Source organism: Pollachius pollachius, assembly GCF_949987615.1.
Source record: "Pollachius pollachius genome assembly, chromosome: 3".
Taxonomy (NCBI): domain Eukaryota; kingdom Metazoa; phylum Chordata; class Actinopteri; order Gadiformes; family Gadidae; genus Pollachius; species Pollachius pollachius.
In genome coordinates, this window is record NC_136936.1 from 23,902,542 (window position 1) to 23,928,024 (window position 25,483).

The 25,483-nt window shown below is 46.8% G+C and overlaps 2 protein-coding genes across 2 annotated transcripts in view; one reads left to right on the forward strand and one right to left on the reverse strand.

Annotated features, from left to right (window-relative positions):
• Positions 1–561: 561 nt before the first annotated feature.
• cfap45 (cilia and flagella associated protein 45) lies at positions 562–11,601 on the forward strand (the record flags this gene model as incomplete). Its single annotated transcript, XM_079733748.1, has 11 exons — positions 562–696; positions 808–953; positions 1,605–1,749; positions 4,334–4,504; positions 5,432–5,610; positions 7,184–7,313; positions 7,630–7,776; positions 8,136–8,249; positions 8,586–8,779; positions 10,445–10,669; positions 11,526–11,601. 11 exons carry the CDS (start codon positions 562–564, stop codon positions 11,599–11,601), a joined length of 1,662 nt encoding a protein of 553 aa, XP_079589874.1.
• A 569-nt stretch (positions 11,602–12,170) lies between these two features.
• The window catches only part of LOC307072614 (clathrin heavy chain 1), a 34,311-nt gene continuing 20,998 nt past the window's right edge, over positions 12,171–25,483 (reverse strand). The window contains exons 26-32 of the mRNA XM_079731983.1: positions 25,073–25,222; positions 24,679–24,810; positions 22,532–22,642; positions 22,159–22,329; positions 17,953–18,174; positions 14,241–14,316; positions 12,171–13,924 (exon numbers count right to left, since the gene is read on the reverse strand). Coding sequence (XP_079588109.1) covers positions 13,791–13,924; positions 14,241–14,316; positions 17,953–18,174; positions 22,159–22,329; positions 22,532–22,642; positions 24,679–24,810; positions 25,073–25,222 — 996 coding nt within the window. The 3' untranslated portion in view covers positions 12,171–13,790. The remainder of the gene's footprint in view (positions 13,925–14,240; positions 14,317–17,952; positions 18,175–22,158; positions 22,330–22,531; positions 22,643–24,678; positions 24,811–25,072; positions 25,223–25,483) is intronic.

Consider the following 25,483-nt stretch of genomic DNA (forward strand, 5'->3'; position numbering starts at 1 on the left):
TGCTCTGTTAACCATGTACAGCGCACATTAACCCACATCTCAGTCTCCATATCCCTGTCAATGTGCCGGTTATAGCATAGTAAGGAGCTCCTTTCCATCTGTAGTCCCTGGGAAGATTATTACAAACGTGTGGTCTAATATTAACAACAGTACTTCAGCCAGCACTAGAGTAACGCCTCAACACAACATAATAAAACGCAATGAAAGACAAAACACTGCAAGGGTAACAAACATCTGTAAAAACAGTCTGTGAAGGACGTGGTGGAGAGGAGGCAGTGTGATTCCTCATGATTGGGGCGACAGTAGCTCAGGAGGAAGAGCGTGTTGGTTGCCTGGTAACCTGAAGGTTGCTAGTTCGACCTCCGGCTCATCCTCGCTGAGTGCAGAGGTGTCCCTGAGCAAGACGCCTCACCCTGACTGCTCCTGACGAGCTGGCTGTTGCCCTGCGTGGTAGACTCCGCCATCGGTGTGTGAATGTGTGAATGAACAGTTGAAGTCCCCTAAATGTAAATGAAATGTAATGATTGCTTCAAGCCGCCCCTGAAGGTTAAAGCTCTGTCAATGTTAATAACCTGTCAGCCGCAGAGCTCGGGGGCGTCCACCTCCCGGCGCAGCGGGAGCTGCAAGACGCGCCGCTACCGCATCCTGGCCCCCAGCTCCCAGATAGACGAGAGCCTGTTCGGGGGCCCCAAACTAGTAAGTCGCTGTCGGGGTAAACGTGCGGAATTAATATGCAAAGTTATACGTGTGAATGTCTCATCAGGATACAAATATGTGTATCAAATTTGGATATATATCGTTCCCCAGCAATCGCCACCAGACAACCCGAAGTCGGACCCCCGGGGAGGCAGAGGCCCCCTGGCCAGAGAGCAGGCCCGCTCCGCCCCGGTGCAAAGGACCAAGCGCCCCCAGACCCTCCGCATCATCACCAAGGACCTCATCCGGGAGCTGAAGTAGGGAGGGCTGTTTAAACACACACACTGTACATGTTTGGATGGGTGGTATGTTCGTCAGTTAATAGTCCAATAGGTCATTTGAGGACAACGGTTGATTGCTAATTTACCCCCGGCTGTTGATGATCTAACCTAAAAGTGAGTCTGCAAATGTACACATGTTGGCTTGCAAAGTAACGACTAACATTTCTAAAAAAAAGTATAAATGGATGGCATCGAGGTTCCTTCTCATTCAAGAATCTCATGAAGTCAAAATACAGCTAGCTAGTGTCTCCAAATATACCGTCTAAATTTTAGACTCTAGGCCTATGTTATGTGTGAAACATTAAGATCAAGTTCAAGATTAAAGGGGGGATATAATGCCACCAGGTGTGAGTGTGATTAGCCATTGCAGGCTGTTTGAAAATCAGCCTTTTCCTGTGTTTTAGTGACATCAAAAGTGGGCGTGTCCAGCCAGATGTATGATGGATAAATAAATCTAGATGGACACTCCCACTTGTGATCTCACTGAAAACCCAGAGAAAGGCAGAATTTCAAACGGCTTGTCATGGTTAATCACCTGGTGGCATAATATCACCCCTTTAAATGTCAATACCACAGGCATACCCACTCACACACCTACTGTTCTGCTCATTGTCCCGTTGTGACCAGGATTCCCAGTGAAGATCCTTCTGGAACATCCATCATCCTGCCGCCGATAGAGGTGTCGCGGCTAACCACGTCGTCCCGCGTGCTCAGCAAGCAGCAGAGAAATGCAGTGGAGGAGTCCCTGCAGCAGAGGAAGGAGGCTCTCTTGGTGAGGGCAGTGTGGTCAACCCCCTGCCCGCTGCTTTACCCTCCGCTGACGATGTGTCTGACAGGGCTCAGACTTCACCACGTCACGTCACAGTGACCGCCATTTTGGAAGCATAGGATTATTGGAATGTTAGTTGTTGGTTGGTTGCCGTTATCAGGGTACCTCTCCTGGAACCGTCACCTTATCGTGGTGGAGAGGTTTGCGTGTCCCTGTGAACCTGAGGGCTGTGTTGTCTGGAACCTTGTGCTCCTGGTAGGGTCTCCCATGATAGGGTGGTCTCAGGTGAGGGGCCAGACTAAGAATGGTTCACAAATACCCAGTAAATAAACAAGCGAGATGAGGAGAGACCCTGCCCGGAAGAGGCCCCGGGCCCCCGTCTGGAGCCAGGCCAGAGGGAGACGGAGGGCCTGGTTGCCGGGTTTGCCACGGAGCCCGAAAAAGCAATGTGGAACCCCCCCCTCTCTGGGCTGTGGGCCAACCACCTGCAGGAAGACCCGCTGGGGTCGGGTGCGCTGCCACCCATGTGGCAGCCACATGAGTGGCAGTGAAGTTCAGAGGTCTCGACGGACCAGACCCGAGCGGCAGAAGCTGGCAGGGTTTTTCTGGCATCCCTGTGGAGGTTGGGAGGCATTGAGCCGGAGTGGGCAGTGTTCAAAACTTCCATTGCTGATGCTGCGGTGGTGAGCTGTGGCCTCAAGGTCTTAGGTTCCTCACAGCTCACCACCGCAGCATCGGCAATGGAAGTTTTGAACACTTCCCACTCCGGCTCAATGCCTCCCAACCTCCACAGGGATGCCTCCCTGGAAAAGTCTACTCCAAGGTGCTGGAAAGGAGGGTTTGGCTGATCGTCAAACCTCAGATTGAAGAGAAACAATGTGGTTACCTCCCCGTACGTGGAACTACGGACCGGCTCTTTGCTCTCGCTAGAATCCAGGAGGGGGCCTTGAAATATGCCCTTCCAGTTTACATGTGTTTTGTGAATCTGGAGAAGGCGTATGACCGGGTCCCCGGGAGATACTGTTGGAGGTGCTGCGCGAGTATGGGGTGAGGGGGTCACTACTCAGGGCTACCAATCTCTGTACTCCTAAAGCTAGAGCTTGGTCCACGTTCTCGGCTGCAAGTCAGTTTTATTCGTGAAGGGGGTTGTCCTCCGCCAGGGCTGCGCTTTGTCACCAATCCTGTTTGTGATATTCATGGACCAGATATTGAGGCGTAGTCGTGGTGGGGAGGGGTTGCAGTTTGGTGGTCTGAGGATCTAATCACTGCTTTTGCAGATGATGTGGTTCTGATAGCATCATCGGCCTGTGACTTTCAGCACTAACTGGATCCGCTCACAGTCGATCCAGCTCGCAACAACGCTAAATCTGAGGCCATGACTCTCCGGGTAGGAAATGAGTCCTTAGCCCAAGTGAAGGAGTTGAAGTACCTCTGGGTCTTGTTTGCGAGTGAGGGGTCGATAGACTGTGAGATTGGCCGGAGAATCGGCGTCTCCCTTAGGGATAGGGTGAGAAGCTCAGCCATCAGTGAGGAATTCGGATTAGAGCCGCTGCTTCTCTGCTTAGAAAGGAGTCAGTTGAGGTGGTTCGGGCATCTGGTAAGGATGCCCACTGGCAGGCATGACCAGTGGGGTAGACCACTGACAGGCATGACCAGTGGGGAGGAGACCTCGGGGTAGATCCAGGACTAGGTGGAGAGATTATATCTCAACACTGGCCTGGGAACGCCTCAGGATCCCCCCGTTAGAGCTGGTCATTGTGGCCTGGGAAAGGGAAGTCTCGGGCCCCCTGCTGGAGCTTTTGCCGGTACTACAATTCTCTTGAGTCTTCTCAAAATGGGGGACATTCGCAAAAAAACAATCCCATGATGCATTCTGATGTTCAAGCACTATAGACACAATGACTGATTGGTTGACTCTCCTATCCAATATCACCACGAAACAACTGCATTGCAAAACTCCTGTCCTGTGATGGGTTTGCGTGAGACCATAAGAGAACCTTGTTGAGCATCTGAATGACAGACAGACAGCCAGAGTTACTGATGGTTCAGATGTTCTGGTGGTGGATATAGTGTGGTATTGTGTTGGTCCACTGGTGGATCATGGCCTGAACGCTGCCAGTGTGAGGGCTTCCATTCCCACTGGGGCCTCATGTAAATGTAAATGGACTGCATTTATATAGCGCTTTTCTAACCTATTGGCCACTCAAAGCGCTTTACAATATTGCCTCACATTCACCATTCACGCCCACATTCACACACCGACGGCGGAGTTTCCAGCGTCTTTCATAAACGGTGTTATTTGTGTTCCTGGCTCGGGCTTAGATTTTTCTAGTTTAGCAGATGTAAAAAAAGCATGATATCATCCCTTTAAGCATGTGTGCAGTCAAGGAACTGCGATAGGCTGTGGTAGACAGCGTCCACCAAAAGGGCATATATTCTTTCAGACAAATTTCAATTAAACAGTTTACTCGATAGCAAGCCCCGCACTGAAAGTTGAGACAACATCGATATAATTCACTTTCAGATAAAGAAAAACAAAACGTTCAACTCTTTTGTCCAATCAAGTCACGGCGTGATATTTTGACAGGACGCCGTTGAGGAGCGGAAGGCCCAGATGCACCAGGCCAACATGTCCCGCAGGAAGAACCAGGCTCTGAATGACCTGGAGGAGGAGGCTCGGGGCCGGGCCCAGTACCTGCTGGAGAAGGCCAACGCCATGCGGATGGAGCAGGAGGACGAGGTCAAGAGGCTCAATGAGGTGCCCACCGCCCACCACACAGCAGATACACATCCTCAAACAGCTGCTAGAGACAGTCCTAAGACCCAAACATAAGATTAAAAATGTTTGCAATTCCCCATTTCTGATTGGCTCAAACGGACCATGGTGTCATTAACACCAGGAACCGATTCCAATCAAAATCAAGAAATGCAACAACATTTTATATTTATTGTTATTCTTAAACAACCTGTGTGTGTGTATCTGTGGATGTGCAACCATGTGTGTGTGTGTGTGTGTGTGTGTGTGAGTGTCTGGGTGTGTGTTACCATGTGTTTGTTGTGTGTGTGTCTGTGTGTGTTTTGTTGGTGCGTGTTACCATGTGTGTGTTGGGTGTTTGTGTGTCTCTGGGTGAGTGTAACCGTGTGTGTGTTGTGTCTGTGTGTTTGTGCGGGTGTGTGTAACCATTTGTGTGTTGTGTCTGCATGTGTGTGTTTGTGTTTGTGTGGATGCGTGATACCATGTGTGTGTTGTGTCTGTGTCTGTGTGTTTGTTTGGGTGCGTGTTACCATGTGTTTGTTGCGCGCGTGTGTCTCTTTGGGTGCATGTAACCATGTGTGTGTTGTGTCTGCGTCTGTGTGTTTGTTAGGGTACGTGTAACCATTTGTGTGTTGTGTCTGCATGTATGTGTGTGTGTTTGTGTGGGTGCGTGATACCATGTGTGTGTTGTGTCTGTGTCTGTGTGTTTTTGTGGGTGTGTGTTACCATGTGTGTGCTGTGTGTGTGTGTTTGTTGGTGCGTGTTACCGTGTGTGTGTTGTGTTTTCATCTGTGTGTTTGTGTGGGGGCGTGTTACCATGTGTGTGGCTGTGCGTGTGTTTGTGTGGGTACGTGTTACCATGTGTGTGCTGTGTGTGTGTTTGTGTGGGTGTGTGTCATCATGCGTGTGTGTGTGTCTCCCCCTGGTCAGCTGATCCTGGGGGCTCGGTGCCATGCGGTGCGCGAGGGCCAGATCCTGGAGAGGAAGCAGATTAAGGCGGAGCTGGTGGAGGAGGAGAGGCACCTGGACGCCCTCATGGAGCAGGGCCGCCTCAGGGCCATCGAAACACAGGAGCAGATTGACACGCTACGCAAGGAGCAGAGGATCCGGTGGGTGGTGGAGGACGGACGCTGATGGCGGCATGCTTTAACATTTACATATATACATATATTTTTTATATGTACAACGCTATTATCCAAAGCAATTTACAACGGTTCATACACACTCATACACCGAGGGCGGAGTAAGTAGGGTGACCAGATCCCAATTCACCAGATGTGGGACAAAGACTACGTTTGTGTGGGACAATGTGGGACAATGTGGGACAATATGGGACAATGTGGGATACCAATGCATCAAGGTAGTCTAAAAGAACTTTAAAAAAAATAAACATTTCTATTCTGCCCCTTTGCTTATAACATTACTATGCTTTGCCATCTGGTTGATTCAGTAGCACATAACAGCCTGCAAATAAAAATGTATCAAATATATCTTATTTAAATGCAACTTTCCCGTATGCATAGACTGGGAAGCCTCCTTTTGAGCAACACATTTTTTGTGAGTCTCGCATTGTCTGTGTCGTTTCACCTCGTATTCACCTCATCCGTGTGAAATGGAAAAATTACTCAAGCAAACTTCACACAAAACTTTACCAGACTCGCCTTGCACTGGTTCCACCCAGGGCTAGATAGTTTCCAGTCTTTATTGAAGCTGCATTTCCTTTTCTTGGCCGTACGGTTCGTGCTTTCCTCCATGTGTGCTGCATGACGTTCTGACCTGATTTGCATTGTTTCTTGTTTGTGGGCGTGCCCTTAACCTGCGTCCGCGTCCCAGTTTGATTGACATGATCAAACAGCCCGCCCGCTCCCTGATGACAGCCCTCACTGCTGTCTCCGCACACAGCTATTTGATAAATGCCAGATTATAAAACACAGATTTCAAAAAATCGAGTCTGACTGTCAATAACAACGCGGGAAAACGTCTCAATTTGCAGGACGTGTACAAAGTAATGGAAATGCGTGACTGTCCCGCACAAAGCGGGACATCTGGTCACCCTAGGAGTAGGCCACGCAGGGCGACAGCCAGCTCGTCAGGAGCAGTCAGGGTGAGGCGTCTTGCTCATGGACACCTCGACACTCAGCTAGGAGCATGCCTTCATGCGGCTCGCAAATCGGACAAATCTGAATCACATCTAAAGTCTGAACTGAGATCTGCTTCAGCTTCATATTATTTTGGGTCCAAACCTGTTGCTGGACTTAATATATTTCAGATCAACACTGAGTAGACTGGCCACTTTAGAACTACTACTGTTGATATCTGATGATTATATATCCATGCATTTCATCATCAGTATCAGAATATTTCTCCCAAATGTATTAAAATGCGTAATACTTTAACGCTTTTAGGAAATAGTCTTCCTACAACTTTTGGGCACAACCTCTGAGTTGAGGACCTATTTCATTTGAATTGCATGCATGAAAGGATACTTTGGAAGTAATTTTGGTCTTTGACTCTTCTGTCGTTAGGGTTAAGGTTAGGGTGCCATACTGTATGAATGATCTACCATACAGTACCAGTTTGGGGCTAAATGGTAGTGTGTGTGTGTGTGTGTGTGTGTGTGTGTGTGTGTGTGTGTGTGTGTGTGTGTGTGTGTGTGTGTGTGTGTGTGTGTGTGTGCTACAGAGGGAAGCAGCAGATCATCCACCAGATGGAGGAGCGTCGGGACGAGGAGCTGCTGCGGGGGGAGCTGAAGGAGCAGGAGGCCCAGCAGCTGCTGGAGGTCCTGGAGAAGTTACAGCTGGAGGACCTGGAGGTACACTCACACACACACACACGCACACACAAACACACACATGTACATACACACAATTACACACACAAAAAAATAGACACACACACACGTGTACACACAAGCACAAACACACGCACACACACACACACACACACATGTAAACACACACATACACACGCTACACACACAGAATCTTTAAATCTCATTCGTGAGCAGGTATAGGTTGGCCTATATAGGGACTATGGACATGGGGAATTGAACCGAGTACCCTTTTGACTGGGTGTGACACCTGGACCAAGCTCCCTTTTGATGCATGTGTCTGTGTTTGTGGCCCCAGGCTCTGGAGAAGAAGAGGCAGCAGCAGAGCCTCCTGCAGGACGAGATCGAGCGTATCAACACAGAGACCATACAGGCCAAGGAGGAGAAGAAGGAGCAGGAGAAACTGGCTGACCTGAAGGCCATGGAGTACACAAAGCAGAAGATGGTCAGACTCCCACAGACTTTCTGCACACATACTCACACAAACATCACAAGAGGCGGACATTTGTAATCATGACATGTGCTAAAACCTTGTAAGTAAGTAAGACACACATTATTTAATCGTTGGAGACGTGTCCGTGCTATATACATACATTTTACTTTTGACTTGAAACAGAACTTTATCTAAACTCAAAATCCTCTTCTCTGTTCCCAAGTGGATTTTAACCATGTGGTCACCAAATAGCTGTTGGCCCAGACGACTCTGTGTGTGCCTGTGTGCGTGCATGTATGTGTGTGTGTGCATGTGCCTGTGTGTATATATGTGTGTATGCGTGTGCATGTGTGCATATGTGGCACCTGCAGGAGCGGGAGGCAGAGCACGAAGAGAAGCAGATGCTGATGAAGAAAGGGAAGGAGAAGGAGGTGGCCCGGCTGAGGGCCCTTCAGGAGAGGGACAGAGACCACAAGGCTGACCAGGTCTGCCTCAGCCCCCCAGGATGAGCCGCCATTTAACAATGGAAGAACGGACAGAAAATGGTTTTCAACATGATGGGAATGTGCCTAAACCAATCCACAAGCTAAAATTTGACTCCTTTTCCTGAAATGACTTCATGATTGTGTATTTCATGTCATTGAAGTTACTTGAATATCCTTATTCATAATTTTTTATCACATTTAATACCGACTGCTGCTCTTCTGAGCACTATTCTGAGGACTCCCAGTTCCATCTCATCTGAACCTATCAGCCTAAGCGATTACCTTTCTATTCCTTCGCCCTACTATCACTTTACTGTTCACCATGCCGCCAACAAGGACGAGCTGCGGGCGCGCCGGAACCGCGAGGCGACGGAGAGGGAGTGGCGCCGGAAGACGAAGGAGCTGGCGGAGAGGAAGGTGGTGGAGGACGCCAAGCTGAAGAGGGCGCGCCTGGAGCAGGTGGGCCACAAGGAGCGGCTCCTCTCTGTTGAGGCGGGCCGCGAGAGGGCCGAGTTTGAGCGGGTGCTGAGGTAAGAGCTGGATCCATCACAATCAGAATCAGAATCACTGATTCTGATTGTGATGGATTCAGAATCAGAATCAGAATCACTGATTCTGATTGTGATGGATTCAGAATCAGAATCAGAATCACTTTTACTACATCTTATTGTACAACTACACAAGAGCAAATTTCTTAGGCTTGGTTCCTCAACAACCGCATAGCAGCAACAATACAAGATAGTTCATAAAGATAAGTACAAATAAAAATATGGAAAAAATAAGTAAAGATAAGTAGCAGCATAGATCCCAATAATAAATAATAAAATAAAATAAAGTAAGTAATAATAAGAGAAACTAAGACAGTGGTCATAAGTAATAATAAGTAATGAGGTTTATTAAAGTGTAAAGTGTAGGGTTAAGTGTAAAGTGCTCAAGTGGTGTTCAATCACTGATGATCCTGGGTTGCGTGTCGGGGTCCGTGTTACTAAAGCACACCACACTGGTACTTTTTCCTTGAAGGCCTTTTTGCTTGAATGCCTTTATACAAATTCCATTCACAACAGTCCGTTCCATTGGCTGCCGTGTAAAATAAGGATTTGCACGGATTCAAACATGGCCTTTTTTTTCCCTAAAATGTGACTTGATGGGATTTATTCTTGTACTCAACGAATCATAAAAGAGCTCTTTTATGAAAACATGAGGTCATCTTTTCACGACTTCAAGGGGAATCAAGGAGACGGGGCATACCATCACCAATCCATTTGGATTTTATCTGGTTTGGTGTGAAATTTTATCCTAAAATCTTAAATCACATGAGCTGTGTGATACAACATTATAACACAGTTTAAGCATTTTGCAGTAATCTCGTGTTTCTCATTCATCTCAATATTGTTGAAGACTGAATAACCCATAGGTTTAGAAATGCATGTTGTCTCTATGTTGTGTGTATCTATGTGCTCCTAGACAGACCAATGATCCACCCACTTGCACTGCTGTTCATTGCATGCATACAAATACCTCAAAACATATTATTATGTTGAAATACCAAGCGCAGTATAGGCATGTACTACAGAGAGAATACATCCACTCCTGTGATCTGAACATTAAGAAATGATCCAGGAAATAACCATAAAACACACTATAGAAGGGCCTACCGGCTTGGGCAGCACACTCATCGACTCCATGCCACTCCTCATTAAAGGGGTGATATTATGCCACCAGGTGTGAGTGTGATTAGCCGTTACAAGCCGTTCGAAAATCGACCTTTTCTTGTGTTTAAGTGACATGTCAAGTGGGTGTGTCTGATGTATAGTGGATAGATCGGTCTACCAGCCTACCCAGTGGACTGTAGCAAACGTTGTTTATCAATCCATCATACATCTCGGTGGACACGCCCACATGTGATGTCACTAAAACACAGGAAAAGGCAGATTTCCAAACAGCTTGTAACGGCTCATTACACTCAAACCTGGTGGCCTAATATCACCCCTTTAAGCATCACGACAGCATTGAAATCCACTCGTAATCTCATCGCGGTTGACAATCCTATTTCAAGGTTCAGCATTGAGTGCTGTGCAAGACGGCCATCAATGTACGATCGTAAATCATCCTCATCCTCACCCCCTTCTCCCTCAGGGCACAGCAGTCGGCCATCAACCTACAACATTAATCCTCCTCATCATCCTCACCCTCAGGGCCCAGCAGGCGGCCATCGCCAAGCAGGAGGCGGAGGAGCAGGGGCATCGGCAGAAGGCGCTGCAGCACGCCGACGGGGTGCGGCAGCAGGTGAGGGAGCGTGAGCTGCAGGCCGTGGCCCGGCGGCGCGAGGTGTACAAGGAGCAGGAGGAGCTGGACGAGGCGGGCCGCCAGAGACGCTTGCGCCTGGATGAGATCAAGGAGAGGAAGCTGAGGGAGCTCAAGTAGGTAGAGCAGGAGCCAGGGGAACATGTGATGTGGCGGGAGGCAGTAGCTCAGGAGGTAGAGCGGGTTGACTGGTAACCAAAAGGTTGCTGGTTCAATCCCCGGCTGAGGTGTCCCCAAGCAAGACGCCTCACCCTGACTGCTCCTGACAAGCTGGCTGTCGCCCTCTGCGGTTGACTCTGCCGTCGGTTTATGAATGAATGAATGGTGTTAAGTTGCTTTGGATAAAAGCATCAGCAAAATCCCCTTAATGTAAATGAAACTGTTTTGTCGGATGAACAATAATTCAAATTCTGGACACTTTGTATCTTTCCTCCTATAGTCAACTAGTTAAGTCACCAAAAAAAAACCATGTCGGTTATTAAGAATACTTTTCAGCCTTTCTACTGTAATAGTCGGCAGACACCAACATTTGTGTATGTCTGTACACACACACACACAAATATTTGTGTCTGTCTGTACACGCAGTCCAACAATTGTGTCTGTACACACAAACACTACCATTTTGGTCTGTACACACACACACTTACATCTGTCTGTACACGAACACACTGACACACTAATATTTGTGTCGGTCGGTACACGCAGTCCAACAATTGTGTCTGTACACACACACACTACCATTTTGGTCTGTACACACACCCACTTACCTGTGTCTGTATGTACACACACACACTTACATCTGTCTGTACACGAACACACTGACACACTAATATTTGTGTTGGTCTGTGCACACAGACCAACAATTGTGTCAGTACACACAAACACACACTTACCTTTGTGTCTGTGTCTGTACACAAACGCACACATCTGTGTCTGTGTCACACACACACTAACATTTGTGTCTTTTTGTAGGGCGGCCGGCATCCCAGAGAAATACTGCAACCAAGTGGAGAGGAAGCTTCATGCGTTGCCTCCTCTGGCTCAGTAGAGCTGGCAGCCGCGTGTGTGACCCCATGACGATATATACTCTCATACCAGCTATGTGAAGCACTTTGAGTCTACCTTGTGTATGAAAAGTGCTATATTAATAAAGTTGCCTTGCCACACAGTGCATTTCCATAGACATAAAACTAGAAAAGTTACTGGAAACATTCGGAATAAATTAGAAGTTCAACTTGATGGGTTTCATTTGTGTGTAAACAATAGGCGTAGGAGTCACTGAAGAGAGAAAAACACTTCAAACTCCCCACAGTGTTCCACGGCACGGTGTTACACGACACGTCAGAAGGAAGCAGGCCACAGCACAGCCACACATTGTACCTTTGTGTTTTAAGTGTTTATTAATATTTTAGGTACTCTGGCTTGTATATCCCTTTCAAAGTAATCATAACCTTCCTTAATCCCCTTCACTGTAATATGACCATAGAAAGGAATTCACATTATAAGGGTGACAATGTATACACACACACACACACACACACACACACACACACACACACACACACACACACACACACACACATCTCAAAAGCCTTTAAGGAAGTACATCGAGGTAAATACAGACATTTTCTTTATTTCATAACCATTCTGGACAAAGTATTGTTTGAAGCACGAAGACCTAGTTTCTTACCATCTAAACACATAAACCTACAGGAGTGTTTTAGGATCTATTCAAGTGGACATTAGGACACCAAGCGTTCCACCGCCCTGTCCCCCTCCCCCTCCAGAGTGGTCCGGGGGGGGGTGGGGGGGGGCTTATTATCCTCTCATGGGTGTGTCTTTTTGTGTGTGTGTGCCGGCGGCATGGAGCACGCCTACAAAAAGAAGAGGAGAACGGACAGGGCGGGTGGTCCGAGGACGAGTCCTGATCAAAACAAGTTCCTGATTCATATTCATATGTTTTTTTCAGAGCTGTACACACAGAGAAAAAAAAAAATAATAGTACTGGTGACCTAGAGAGAGAAAGTGGGCCGGGGAACACCACAACACCCGGCATATACACACACACCAGACCTCTGCAGGAGGGACACACACACACACACACACACACACACACACACACACACACACACACACACACACACCCTTCCTGCCCGTAGACAGACGCGGTCTCACGCACAAGCACAGTACAAGAGTTCACCGATATACGCTGAGCCGACGTCAAAGAGCTAACATTGAGGGGTTGGGATATAGCCTCGCACAGGCCGAGAGAGGGGGGGCTTAAAACTATTATTTTGATCTTCGGCTCACACACATACACTCATATACACACGCACGCATACACAGGCGTGCACGTAAACACGTGTCAACGGACTCCCTTCTTCCACCCACAGGTATGCATTAAAACTCCATAAAGCCACACGCCTGTGCACAATATACTATCGTTACTTAGTGTTTTGCTAGCTATAGCCATCCGAGTGGCCAAATATATGTTCAAATATTATATGTAACGTTTTTTTTTACTCTTCCTCATAATATACATTGATGAAATGCATTATACAGACAATGGACAACTTTCACAAGGTCAATTTATCACTAAATTAAGAGCTTTCTGTAATTCATTGCTGCTCACAACAAGAGTGCAAATCACCGCTCCTCAGCACACTTCAAAAGGTTCACTGCTCAGCTTCCAGTCCACCTCCACGAAAAACCAGTTTAAAAAATAATTATACATAAACATACACAACAAAAACAAAAACAGTCTAAATAACAAGTAGTCATAAATATGGAATGTGATAAAAATACTAAACAATAACATCATACGACCCCAGCCTCTTGGTTCGCCTCTTAACGCAAACAAAAGTCCTTCAGTACGGTTACAATAAGCCATGGTAAAAAAAAGTAAAGAAATAAAAAAGGTGTTTAAAACAAGTGTGAGCCGTTAATCGCAGACCCTTCAGTAGAAGACTGTGGTGAGCTGGTGAGGAACACGAGTAGAGAGAGAGAGAGAGAGAGAGAGAGAGAGAGAGAGAGAGAGAGAGAGAGAGAGAGAGAGAGAGAGAGAGAGAGAGAGAGAGAGAGAGAGAGAGAGAGAGAGAGAGAGAGAGAGAGAGAGAGAGAGAGAGAGAGAGAGAGCAGCAGGAGATACAGAGAGAGGGAGGGAGAGAGACATAGGAGAGAGGGAGGGAGAGAGAGACAGGATGGTTGTAGATTAAGGTGTGTTTGGGGGGGGGGGAATCACATGCCGTAGCTGAAGCCAGGCTGTGGGGGCTGGGAGTAGCCGCCGGGGGCCGCCGGGTAGCCGTAACCGTAGGGCTGCTGGGGGGGAGCGGCCACGTTGTTCCCCGAGGTCAGCATCAGCTGGGGGGTGCCTGCAACACATCAAACAACCCATAAACCACCAACCAACCCATCAACCAACCCACCAATCAACAATCAGCCAACCCATCAAACATCATCCCACCCACCAACATCAACCAGCCCATCAAACAACCCAGGCAGAAGATACCAGCATGTCTGGTTTAAATGGGTGAAGCCCCACAATGAGTCCTATACGGAGGGAGTGAAACCATATAGCCTGCTGTAACCCAGTGTGCTCCGTTAAAACGACACCACTCATTTCTGTTTTTAAGGTTGCGCTTCAAAATATGAAGGGAAAATCGCTTTCAAAGGCTTTGGAGGCTGTACCATAGACGATGGGCTGGGCCTCGGTGGCCTGCTCCTCCTGTTTCCTCAGAGATTCAGAGGCCTCGAGCTGGTCGACCTATGGGGGGTGGGGGGAGGGGGGGGGACAGAGGGAGAGTTGTAAGTCCTCAAGGCAACCACTTGGGTGGGTGGGGCGGAGCTCTGGTGACGCCAAGCTCGTGTTTCTTTTTTTTAATGCAAACAAAGCAAACCAAACTGACCTCTGGGTTATTGCACTGGCTGGCGGGTGGGACCATTCCTGACAGGCGGAGACGAGTACACTTTCAGAATGAAACGGCCGCAAGAACTAGCCATGCTGGGTTGGGAGGGGGGGCGGAGGGGAAGGTGGCTCTCTGCTGGCCAGCAGCTGACACTACAACTACAGGCTGGCTCTACGGTCACATGACCCAATGGTAGTGGAGGGGGGGAGGCTAATTGGGATCTCTTTGATGAAGAGTCAAACACACAAACAGCTAAAGGTAATCTAATGGTCCCACCATCCAGCCAACAAATCCATCCGTCTTTTTCTCACACTATGGACGCCCTCAGTATGTTGACAACAAGCAGTGTGTGTGTGTGTGTGTGTGTGTGTGTGTGTGTGTGTGTGTGTGTGTGTGTGTGTGTGTACTCAATCATTACAAAAAAGTTATAAAACCAAAAAGGGAAAGGAAAGCAGCTGTAACTCAACCGTTTAACTCGTATGAAGCACATGGCCAGCATTGGACAAAAGGAAACCACTGACAACATCTCTTAATGGAGCAGTGGAAAATTTGATAGTGCCTCGCTTCATGGTTGTAATAATCAATATGTATGACTTAAAGGGGCCCTGGCTGATGCTCTGGCTCGAGTTCTCCACATACTTGGTCACCACTACACCTACTCAGCCAGTCCATCTGGTTATGCAGGCTTTGTTTCTTTTGGTCAACAATAAAGTTAAGACAGGCTACAGGTTTGGATTTGAAGAGACGAGAGAGAGGGAAAAGAGTGACATGCTGAAGAGGCAGCCAAGTCATTCCCCTCGGTTAAAAGAGTGCGCGAGTGAGGAGGAAACGGAGAGAGGGGAAGAGAAGGAAAGAGAGAGAAGCCAGAAGCCTGCTGTGGTGAGAGGGAGGGCGGGGTGGGGTTCGTTCAAGCTGTTTCAAGGCGTTCAGAAGCAGGCAGCAGCCAACAACAACAGCGTCTTCTAGCCTGGTCGGAGACCTGCTAACGCTACACGGAAACAGGTGGTGGTGTGTGTGTGTGTGTGTGTGTGTGTGTGTGTGGGGGGGGTCATGCTTGTTAAGACTGCAAGTTTAATAGAGTCAGAGCTAGGTTGGTTGTAGACACCGGTGGCGTTTGATGATTAGTTTGGATTTTTTGTGCGCTCTAGTTGATGAAGAGGGTCACTGCCAGAGTTAAGTCAATCAAAAACAAAATCGGGTCAGAATTGCACAATGTCCTTTGATCAATTCAAGTTACATTTCACATCATGGGGGCGTAATGGAAAGATAATCTAAAAGAATGGCAACCACTCATTCAGATTATCTTCATCATTTAAAGAGATATGAGGCCTTTGCCCTAGTTAGTGCATCTTGCCACCCTATCATGGACATGCTATCATGGTACTTAACAATGATTAAAGACAGAACCCTGGGCCATTTTATTGAGTCTTTATAGCTCAGGGAGGCACGGTCACTCCCAGAGCGAGTCTGGCGCTAGCGGTGCTGTCCAGATTTTGACGTGATTACCAGGCGTCTATCGATGGGGTCCAGGGGCCAAACAGGCCTTTAGTTTAGAGTAGGGCTCTCTGCGGACCGCACCCTGGAGAGACACTGGGCCGGCTGGTGTTGATGGATGCCTCATGATCATTCATACGGCGTCTAGCTGAGAGCATATCACTTTCTCCAAGTACGCAGTTTATTATAAGTACACATGAAACCCTAGAATTGAGATTGGACATTTGTGATCACCTCTACACAAAACCATAGAATGGCAGGGGCACAGGCATGGCCAGGTTGTGGTTGCCCAGGTCCTATACCAAAACGGTAGCACTATCTATTATGGTTAGGCAAGTGCTTTCTCTTTACTCTGCATTTACACACAGTTGGCTCTTTAGTCGGGGTAACGGTTCAGAGTCTCACCCCTATTCCCCACGATAACATAAGACCATCACTGACACCAGCAGACCCTTTGCATTCCCTGGGGTTGGGGAGGGGAGAGGAGAGTGGACCACTGAGGTGTGGCTAGCTACAGTTCAGGCTAAAGTACTAACTACAGTCCTAGCTACAGTGCTAGTGAAGCTAGTGATGAGGGTAGACCAAGAAGCAGCAAGAGTGATATCAAGGGGGAAGGGGGGGGGGGGGGAAGGAGGAGGAGGACACAGTCACATGCAGTTTAATGCTAATCATCACTCCTCCAGAACTACAGGCTACCGGGAGCAGGAGGGGTCAAAAAAGAATGACTGGAAATGGATTAGACTTTCACCTTTTCCTTTATCGCATCAACCTGAAAGGGAAGTTCAGAGAGGCAACTTAAGGAGGAAAAATAAAACAAAAAGAGTCCCACAGTAGAGAGACAGAGAGAAAAGCAAGCAAACAGAGGCATCATCGCTTACCAAAAAGAATTATAACGAAGGCAGATGCAAATAGAGCTACTTTTTATACAAATGCATACTTTGGCTTGGTAAAATTCTGACGGCTCATAGTAATGTATGTAGGTATGTATTTGGAATTAAAGACAGTGGTCGCGCAACTCAACTGTTTATAAGAAAATCAGACCTAGTTCAAATTCAGCTTAGGGCTTTAAACTAATTCAAATACTTCACCTATCCACCTAGATGCCATCTTGGTTCCGTCTGGTTTCTAAACGCTATTTCATTGAGCTGAATACGGAATTCCACATTAAGATCAACCAGATAGCGTTTAGAAACAAGATGGCCGCCGGGTGGATGAAGTTCACTGAGTCATCAAGACAGACTTGTTATCAATCTATTTAATCCACAATCTCAAAGCGTGATTATGGGAGTGCTTCACTGAATAAAAAGAGAAATGTGGCGTGGTGACAAACCTCCTCAGGTACACATTTGTATGGAAAAGTAGCAGAGAATGAAAGGTGAAAAAGGGAAAAAAAAATGGAGATAAGACCAATAATGCCACGCATCATTGAGGTAGAGGATGAAAGCATATTTAAAAAAGGAAATGGGCTTTGGCTCTCAAAACGTCCCCCAATGTGAAGCTACACTCTGCGGACCTCAGATAATGTTAGGCTAAAGGATCCATCAATGGCTATTTTATTCATTATTTTAAGCAGAGTTTGAGGCAAAACCTAAAAAAATTAATATTGTATAGATATATTTGCAATGGCAAATATTTATAAATAACCCACATTTCAGTACCAGCAAGTTCTGGAACCTTCTGGCTATGAAATATATTTATACAAAATGTGTATTTTCTGTTTTGTCTTTTTCTCTAAAGAAACTGCTTATGTTACCTCCTCAATTATTCATCTTAGTTACTAGACTTTCGCTCAATTACATTGTATTTGATGAGGATTGTTTTGTCTTACTCAAAACACCGTCCTGTTATGTTCTGTCTAATCAAGAAAACATAAAACACAGCGGTAAATAAAACATACTAAAGCCCCTCTCCTCACTGCCTTCACTCCCTCACAGGAGGATCGAGCAACATGTCCACCGGGCCTACAGCCCCGTGTCCGCGGGCCCCGTGGGGCCACCCACCTTGCTGAGGTACTCCCTCATGACCTGGATGAAGTAGGGCATGGAGAAGTCCATGAGGTTGTGGCGCCAGGCGGTCTCCAGCACCACGTCGGGCCGCAACAGGTCATAGCAGGTGAAGAGGCAGGCGGCGAAGCACTCCTTCTTGTCCTCCTCCAGGAACCAGGCCAGCAGCTCCTCCGCCAGCTCCGTGTCCTTCGACTCGGACGCGTACTGCATGGCATCCTGGGGAGGGGAGGAGGGAGAGTTATATGGGGAGGGATTGGAGTTAATAGTACCAGGATGGAAAAAAAGCCCTAGCAACATTTTGTTACACAAAGTTTTAGATGATTGATGTAGAAAAAAAAAGCTACATCCAAAAAACGATATTACCAACTATTTTAACAGCCTCCATCGATTTATTTTTCACTCCAAATTAAACAGACCTCTGGAGTCTACCAATAGTCATGTCCTCGCAGAAAACACACTTATCCTCTATGACCAACGCTTCACATAAATGGGTCAACTGGGTAACACACCAACAGTCTGCTCATCATTCACTGATGGTGTTCATGTTAACTAAGGTTCATGTTAACCTAGGATTACCATTACCCCTATGCTAACGCTATATAATAATGCTTAATACTTAATAAACTAATGTTAATGAACTGTTCACCAATGTGTTCCTCTCTACTGTAACAGGATTTAGAGGGTCACCTTGAAGAGCTTGGTTATTAACGTGTTACTGCAACAGGGTTTAGGGGGTCACCTTGCAGAGCATGTTATTAACGTGTTACTGCAACAGGGTTTAGGGGGTCACCTTGCAGAGCATGTTATTAACGTGTTACTGTAACGAGGTTTAGTGGGTCACCTTGTAGAGCTTGGTTATTAAAGTGTTAATGTAACAGGGTTTAGGGGTCACCTTGTAGAGCAGGGGTCTGCAACTGGCGGCCCGCGGGCCATAACTGGCCCGCAAGACATAATATCTGGTCCACCAGATTATTCTGAAGTTATACTATTATTATTATTGTATTTTTTTTTAATATAAAATCAATCAATATCTGTTAACTTAATTGTAAAGGGCCGGATACAGTAAACTTCTTTTTCTTTCACAACTGTTTTTGAATTTAAATGTATCAAAATGTATCCTGCTACTACTCCGGAAGGTTAGAGACACACTCGTCACGGTCACGCATAAACTGCGACGGGCTGAGCGGGAGTTATAGAGTGGCGAAGTCACGCCCCTTCCGGTAGAGCCCATGGGACCTATGAGATCGAAAAATATGAATGGGTTTCAATGGACGGAGAGTAATTATTTTCTGGTCCCAGTCTTTATATGCCCTGGATTACACATACGTTGTTTGTGGATTTAAATGATCATTTTTCATATAAAGAAAACTAAAAATGTTTGTGAAGAAGTTTGATAATGTTAGGTTTTGTGTGAGGCCGCTTTGTGAACTACAGCTCTTCGCTGCTCTCGACGCGAATGATATACGTCACCACCTGCACTGAACTCCGGTACAGACATGGCGATCTCTCTTCTCCACTTCACCACTCCTTTATCCTCCAAGAGGAGGATAAAAGCATCGAAAGAGGTGAAAACCATTATAAGTCGTGGCATGTGGAGAATTTCAGTTATGCTGATTTGGAGATTGTTGGTCTTGTCCACGCCAGTCACAGGGAGCGTGACGTCACATACGAGACGTGTAGTCTTTCTCATTGTGTTTTCTCTAAAGCCTTTAACTGAACAATTGCACAATAAACGGTCAAACTCTTGACATGAAAAATGATCATTTAAATCCACAAACATATGTGTAATCCGGGACATATAAAGACTGGAACCAGAAAATAACTACTTTCTCTCCATTGAAACCCACTCATATTTTTGGATCTCATAGGTCCCATAGGCTCTGCCGGAAGAGGCGTGACTTCGCCACTCTATTGAAAACTTAACCCCCTCTATAGGCCTATATACAACAATCATGCGACCATGGCCCATCATGGCCACCCAACATTACAGATTTTTGTGTGATACTGCACGCAGAGAAAGGCAGGAGCACAAAAGATTTAAGAAGCCAAGCTCTGAGACTTTGCTGTTTAACGCAAGTAGAGTCTCTGATGACGCTACTTCGCCTACAGCTCTTCTAACGGTAAGTAGGCTAGGAACGGAGGTTAGGTGTGTATGCGCAGTCAGTCAGCACCCGCCATGGTGTGTGTATATGTGCGGGTGCGTGCGCTAGGGATCGACCGATTATTGGCCGGGCCGACTATCGGTGCCGATATTCTGCATTTTGACGCATATCGGCATCAGCCTTTTTTTTGGTTCCGACGGCCGATAAGAAATCAATTTAAAACTGGCTTATTTTGGCTCTGATCCGGCGTCCAGGCATGCCTGTTAATCACTCGAAACAAGGTTGCTGATAATATCGACATGGAAATAGTCTGTGATAGTAGAAGTCTGTGTGTGAGTGAGAGTAAAAACCTAATAAACTCAATTCAGTCCAGTTTTGTTGCAGGGAAGCACGTTAAGCGGTGGTTATACTTCTACAACTGCGTAATGCGCTATCCAACTGCGTAACCACGGAGCCCCTCGAGCCCTTAGGCTTTAAGGTGAAGGCTGGTTAGCTTTTAGCGTAACGTTAGCCCAGCGGTCCATTTTCTGTGGCAAAACTCGACAACTCACGTCTACTAACGTTTCTGTGAAGCCCAATACGTTAGCAGCATCTGTCTGTTCCTATGATAAACACTGATTATTAAAGTGAAGATGCTGTAGGCTATTTAGTGTTTTTTTTAACGGTTTAATCACTTGAAACAAGGTTGGAGGTGGAGTTTGTATTATTCAACATTTTGACGCCAATCTTTTCCCTTTTTTCTGTAAATTAATATCGGCTCCAAATATCGGTTATCGGCCCCCTTGACTACTAATAATCTGTATCGGCCCTGAAAAAAACAGGTCGGTCTATCTCTAGTGTGCGCACAGTCAAGCAGCGCCCGCACTACTGCACACTACTGCCCTCTCTCCAGCGTTAGGCCTTTCTACACTGCCAAGCGGCAGTGTAGGCGCAGGCTTTCTCGGTTCACTGGAGAAGGCGGGGCTGCGCACGGAGTCACCTTGTGGAGCTTGGATATTAACCTGTTACTGTAACAGGGTTTAGGGGGTCACCTTGTAGAGCATGTTATTAACATGTTACTATAACAGGGTTTAGTGGGTCACCTTGCAGAGCATGTTAACTTGTTACTGTAACAGAGTTTAGTGGTTCACCTTGCAGAGCATGTTAACTTGTTACTGTAACAGAGTTTAGTGGTTCACCTTGCAGAGCATGTTAACTTGTTACTGTAACAGGGTTTAGGGGGTCACTTTGTAGAGCTTGGTTAACGTGCTACTGTAACAGGGTTAAGGGGGTCACCTTGTAGAGCTTGGTTATTAACGTGCTACTGTAACAGGGTTTAGGGGGTCACCTTGTAGAGCTTGGTTATTAACGTGTTACTGTAACAGGGTTTAGGGGGTCACCTTGTAGAGCTTGGTTATTAACGTGTTACTGTAACAGGGTTTAGGGGTCACCTTGTAGAGCTTGGTTACTGACGTGGTACCGTAGTACGGTTTAGGGGGTCACCTTGTAGAGCTTGGTTATTAACATGTTACTGTAACAGGGTTTAGTGGGTCACCTTGCAGAGCATGTTAACTTGTTACTGTAACAGGGTTTAGTGGGTCACCTTGCAGAGCATGTTAACTTGTTACTGTAACAGGGTTTAGGGGGTCACCTTGTAGAGCTTGGTTAACGTGCTACTGTAACAGGGTTAAGGGGGTCACCTTGTAGGGCTTGGTTATTAACGTGCTACTGTAACAGGGTTTAGGGGGTCACCTTGTAGAGCTTGGTTATTAACGTGTTACTGTAACAGGGTTTAGGGGGTCACCTTGTAGAGCTTGGTTATTAACGTGTTACTGTAACAGGGTTTAGGGGTCACCTTGTAGAGCTTGGTTACTGACGTGGTACCGTAGTACGGTTTAGGGGGTCACCTTGTAGAGCTTGGTTATTAAAGTGGTACTGTAACAGGGTTTAGGGGGTCACCTTGTAGAGCTTTGTTAGTAACATGTAACTGTAACAGGGTTTAGGGGGTCACTTTGTAGAGCATGGTCAATGTGTTCCCCTCTACTGTAACAGGGTTTAGGGGGTCACCTTGAAGAGCTGCTTTAGTAATGTGTTACTGTAACAGGGTTTAGGGGGTCACCTTGTAGAGCTTGTCCTTCTTGCACAGCTCCACGCTCTGCTTCCAGCGGTTGTTGCCCTTGAAGAGGTACGCCGCGATCCTCCTAAACTCGATCAGCTCGTGCTTCTCCAGCCCCTGGGCCAGCGAGATGTTGTCAAAGTTGTCGTAGGCATCGATGGATGCGCGCAGGGCCTGGACGGGAAGCACACCGCACAGCCGGATGAAAACGGAGGAAGGAGGACCAGGCCTCACCATAAACTGCATCACTACTGTCTGCAGTAGCCCAATAAACATGTTCATCGGGTTTCTCAGTCGCTGTAACCGTTAATGCAAATAAACATAAAGCCGCAAACGGTATGCAAACTAAACACAAAGCCCCAATGATATGCCGTACTGCATAGTCTTCCTCTGTGATGAAGAGGTTGTTCAGCGCCTCGTTCACAGATTTGTTGTTGTGGTTCTGGACCGACCGCAGGTACGGTTTCACCAAGGGCAGCTGCTTGACCTGGAGGGACAAGTAGATACCAAACATTAATGATATACAATTATTATGCTAATATATAACAAAAAGGGACTATGTAAGAATCAGAAATTCCTTCTCATTACTGCCCCCTTCTGGCCGGTATGTGAACTTCAGCAATCTGGAGTTTGTGCCACTGAGCTTGTGTAATCACACAAATGTGGCCAATGTCCAAATGTGGCCATGTCCACTACTCATAGACTACTGTTAACATAATTTAACAACATAATTTATTGCAGCAATTTAAAATTCAAAAAATACATGCGCAGCCGAAATGTACCGATCAAATGCCACGTCACAAGGCATATAATAAAATCAAATGATTACATTGCTCTTGTGTGGGAGGTCGCTTTCGAGCTGCACTTGCTGTCTCCCTCTGATGTTAATTCAACCATCGTGGTTAAAATGTTCTCATATTGATCAATGACAGAAGACATAGGCTACTGTAGACATGCATCATGCTGAGACCAGCGGGTGTCTGAGAATTTCTGCAGGTGTTTTTTGCTGCGATTATTGCATTAAGCACTGTAGGCGCTTCGGTGAGGCTGTGATGAAGTTCACTATTTATTGGACCGTGTCTAGACAGTAACGAACATCCCTGACCATGGTTAATCGCGTTTGTAGTCTACACTCAGACGTGAACTCATTATTGCATGCGGGTGTCTTCATTAATAAAAAAAATTAAAACATTCAGGAGTATGCAATAATACAAATTATTCTAAAGAGGTCAGAGACTCCGTGGGCAGCCCCGCCTCCTTCAGTGAACCAAGAAAGCGCGTGCCGTGACGAACGGGGAATTTGACCCCCTCGGTTTTACACAGGAAACTTGAGATAAGGAGGTGAAATCACCGGGCGAGCCAAGCTGCGACCAAACCGGCTTGGCAGTGTAAAAAGACCTATAGCCTACTTCATCCTGCCCAACAATATGGGCAGGATCTAGACTAAGCTCTCCTAATCGGGTCAGCAATAGCTGTGTGTCAATGCCTAGCCTCTGCGTTTGAATGATAATGAATGAATGGAACGCTGCATTTTTAATGTCTACAAATATTCTGGACTAGAGTGCACGCCAATCAATGAAACCTTATGCGGAATCAGATAAAGTCGGCTCTCTTTGCTGTGCAAAGTACGTTTCGAGACAGCACATTAAGATAAATGTAGTTGTCACACAAGTTATTTTGGATTTTTGTAATATGGAATTATTTCAGTGGGGGAAATGCAGTGAAAAAATTTATGCACAGTGCGTTCAGGATTAGGACTGCTATAGCATATGTCGGCCTAGGCCTAATCAATTGTGTTTTAATATTTTTAGCATTCATATTATTGCAGTCTATTCTTTTCATAGGCTACTCTGCTGGTGGCCTTGATGGGGAGATATTTTAACCCTTTTAAACCCCATTTTCTTGCGACATTCCTGCGTCTCCCCCTCCTACATAGCCTGTTTCAGCACCGTGTCAGTCAGTGGACAGTTACAATCCTACGAACGTCGTGAGTGCAGTAAACGCGCGTTCATGTTAAGAGAAGTTTCGGGAAGCGCTCCAAAGAAATTCACGATGGTTCGCAAGATCCATCGTGAGAATGATCGTATGAGATCGTTATCTGGAAATGAGGCCCTGGCGTGTGAGCTCCGTGGGATGAGACAATAACAATCACAAACTAATGTTGTTTTTAATCCTAAGTAAACTTCAGTTAAAAAGTATTGAAGGAGAAGAGATGTTTTGCCATTGTCGCACTTTATTCCTTTTTCCAAGCAAAAATCAGCCTGGTTCAAATATAATATAAACCATCCCGCAGGCTGTTCTATTCCTCACAGAGACTCAGGAAGGGCTGGTTTATTACGTTACATTACAACCTGTTCATATATATTGGCAATATATACGTGTAAAAATCCTAAAAGTTTAATTGAGAAATGTTCTTTTACATTAGTCCCCGCAAATGAAATAGATGAATTGTAAAGATACTGTTAAAAAGATAAACCCATTTCAAAACAGTACACGTGGTAGGAGGTGGTGCTGCGGTGGTACCTTGCTGAAGTAGTTGACGGCGCGTGTGTGGTCGAGCCTGGGAGACAGCACAATGAGCAGGTCGTTGAGGCACAGGGGCTTGAACTCCAGGTAGAACTGAGTGGCTTTGTAGTACAGCTCAACGTTGGCCACCTGCCACAAACAGGACGCGTTTTAGACACTGGGATCAAAGTAACAACAAGATTCATCATGTAAACGCAACATAAAAAGAAACGATGAGATTCTTGCACGTGAAACCATCACTCAGTCAACCCGTTCTGGTGAACGCCCCGGGCCGGAGAAAATCCTCTGGACGGTCATCCACCTGTCCCGCACTGCCACGCGTGAGGGGAACTGAATGAACGCGCCACCTAGAGGCGGTCGTGTGAACAGATGGGGGTCGGCGTTGGTGTACCTTGGTGACGATGTCTTTGAACTGGCCCTCCTTCCAGGCATCGGAGGGGTGGCTCATCATGGTGATGATGGCGTTGTCGTACTCCTCATACTTGTCGTACAGGAACACCAGCTCCGCCCACAGGTGGGCCTGCTCCGCCGCCCGCAGCACCTGAGCAGGGAGACCAGGGAGAGGTTATGAGGAGGTCAGGGAGAGTTCACAGGGAGGCCAGGGAGAGGTCACGGGGAGGTCAGGGAGAGGTCACAGGGAGGTCAGGGAGAGGTCAACGGGAGGTCAGAGAGGGGTCACGAGAGGGTTGTGGGAGAGGTCACAGGGAGGTCAGGGAGAGTTCACAGGGAGACCAGGGAGAGTTCACAGGGAGAGGTCACCGGGCGGTCAGGGAGAGGTCACGAGGAGGTAAGGGAGAGGTCA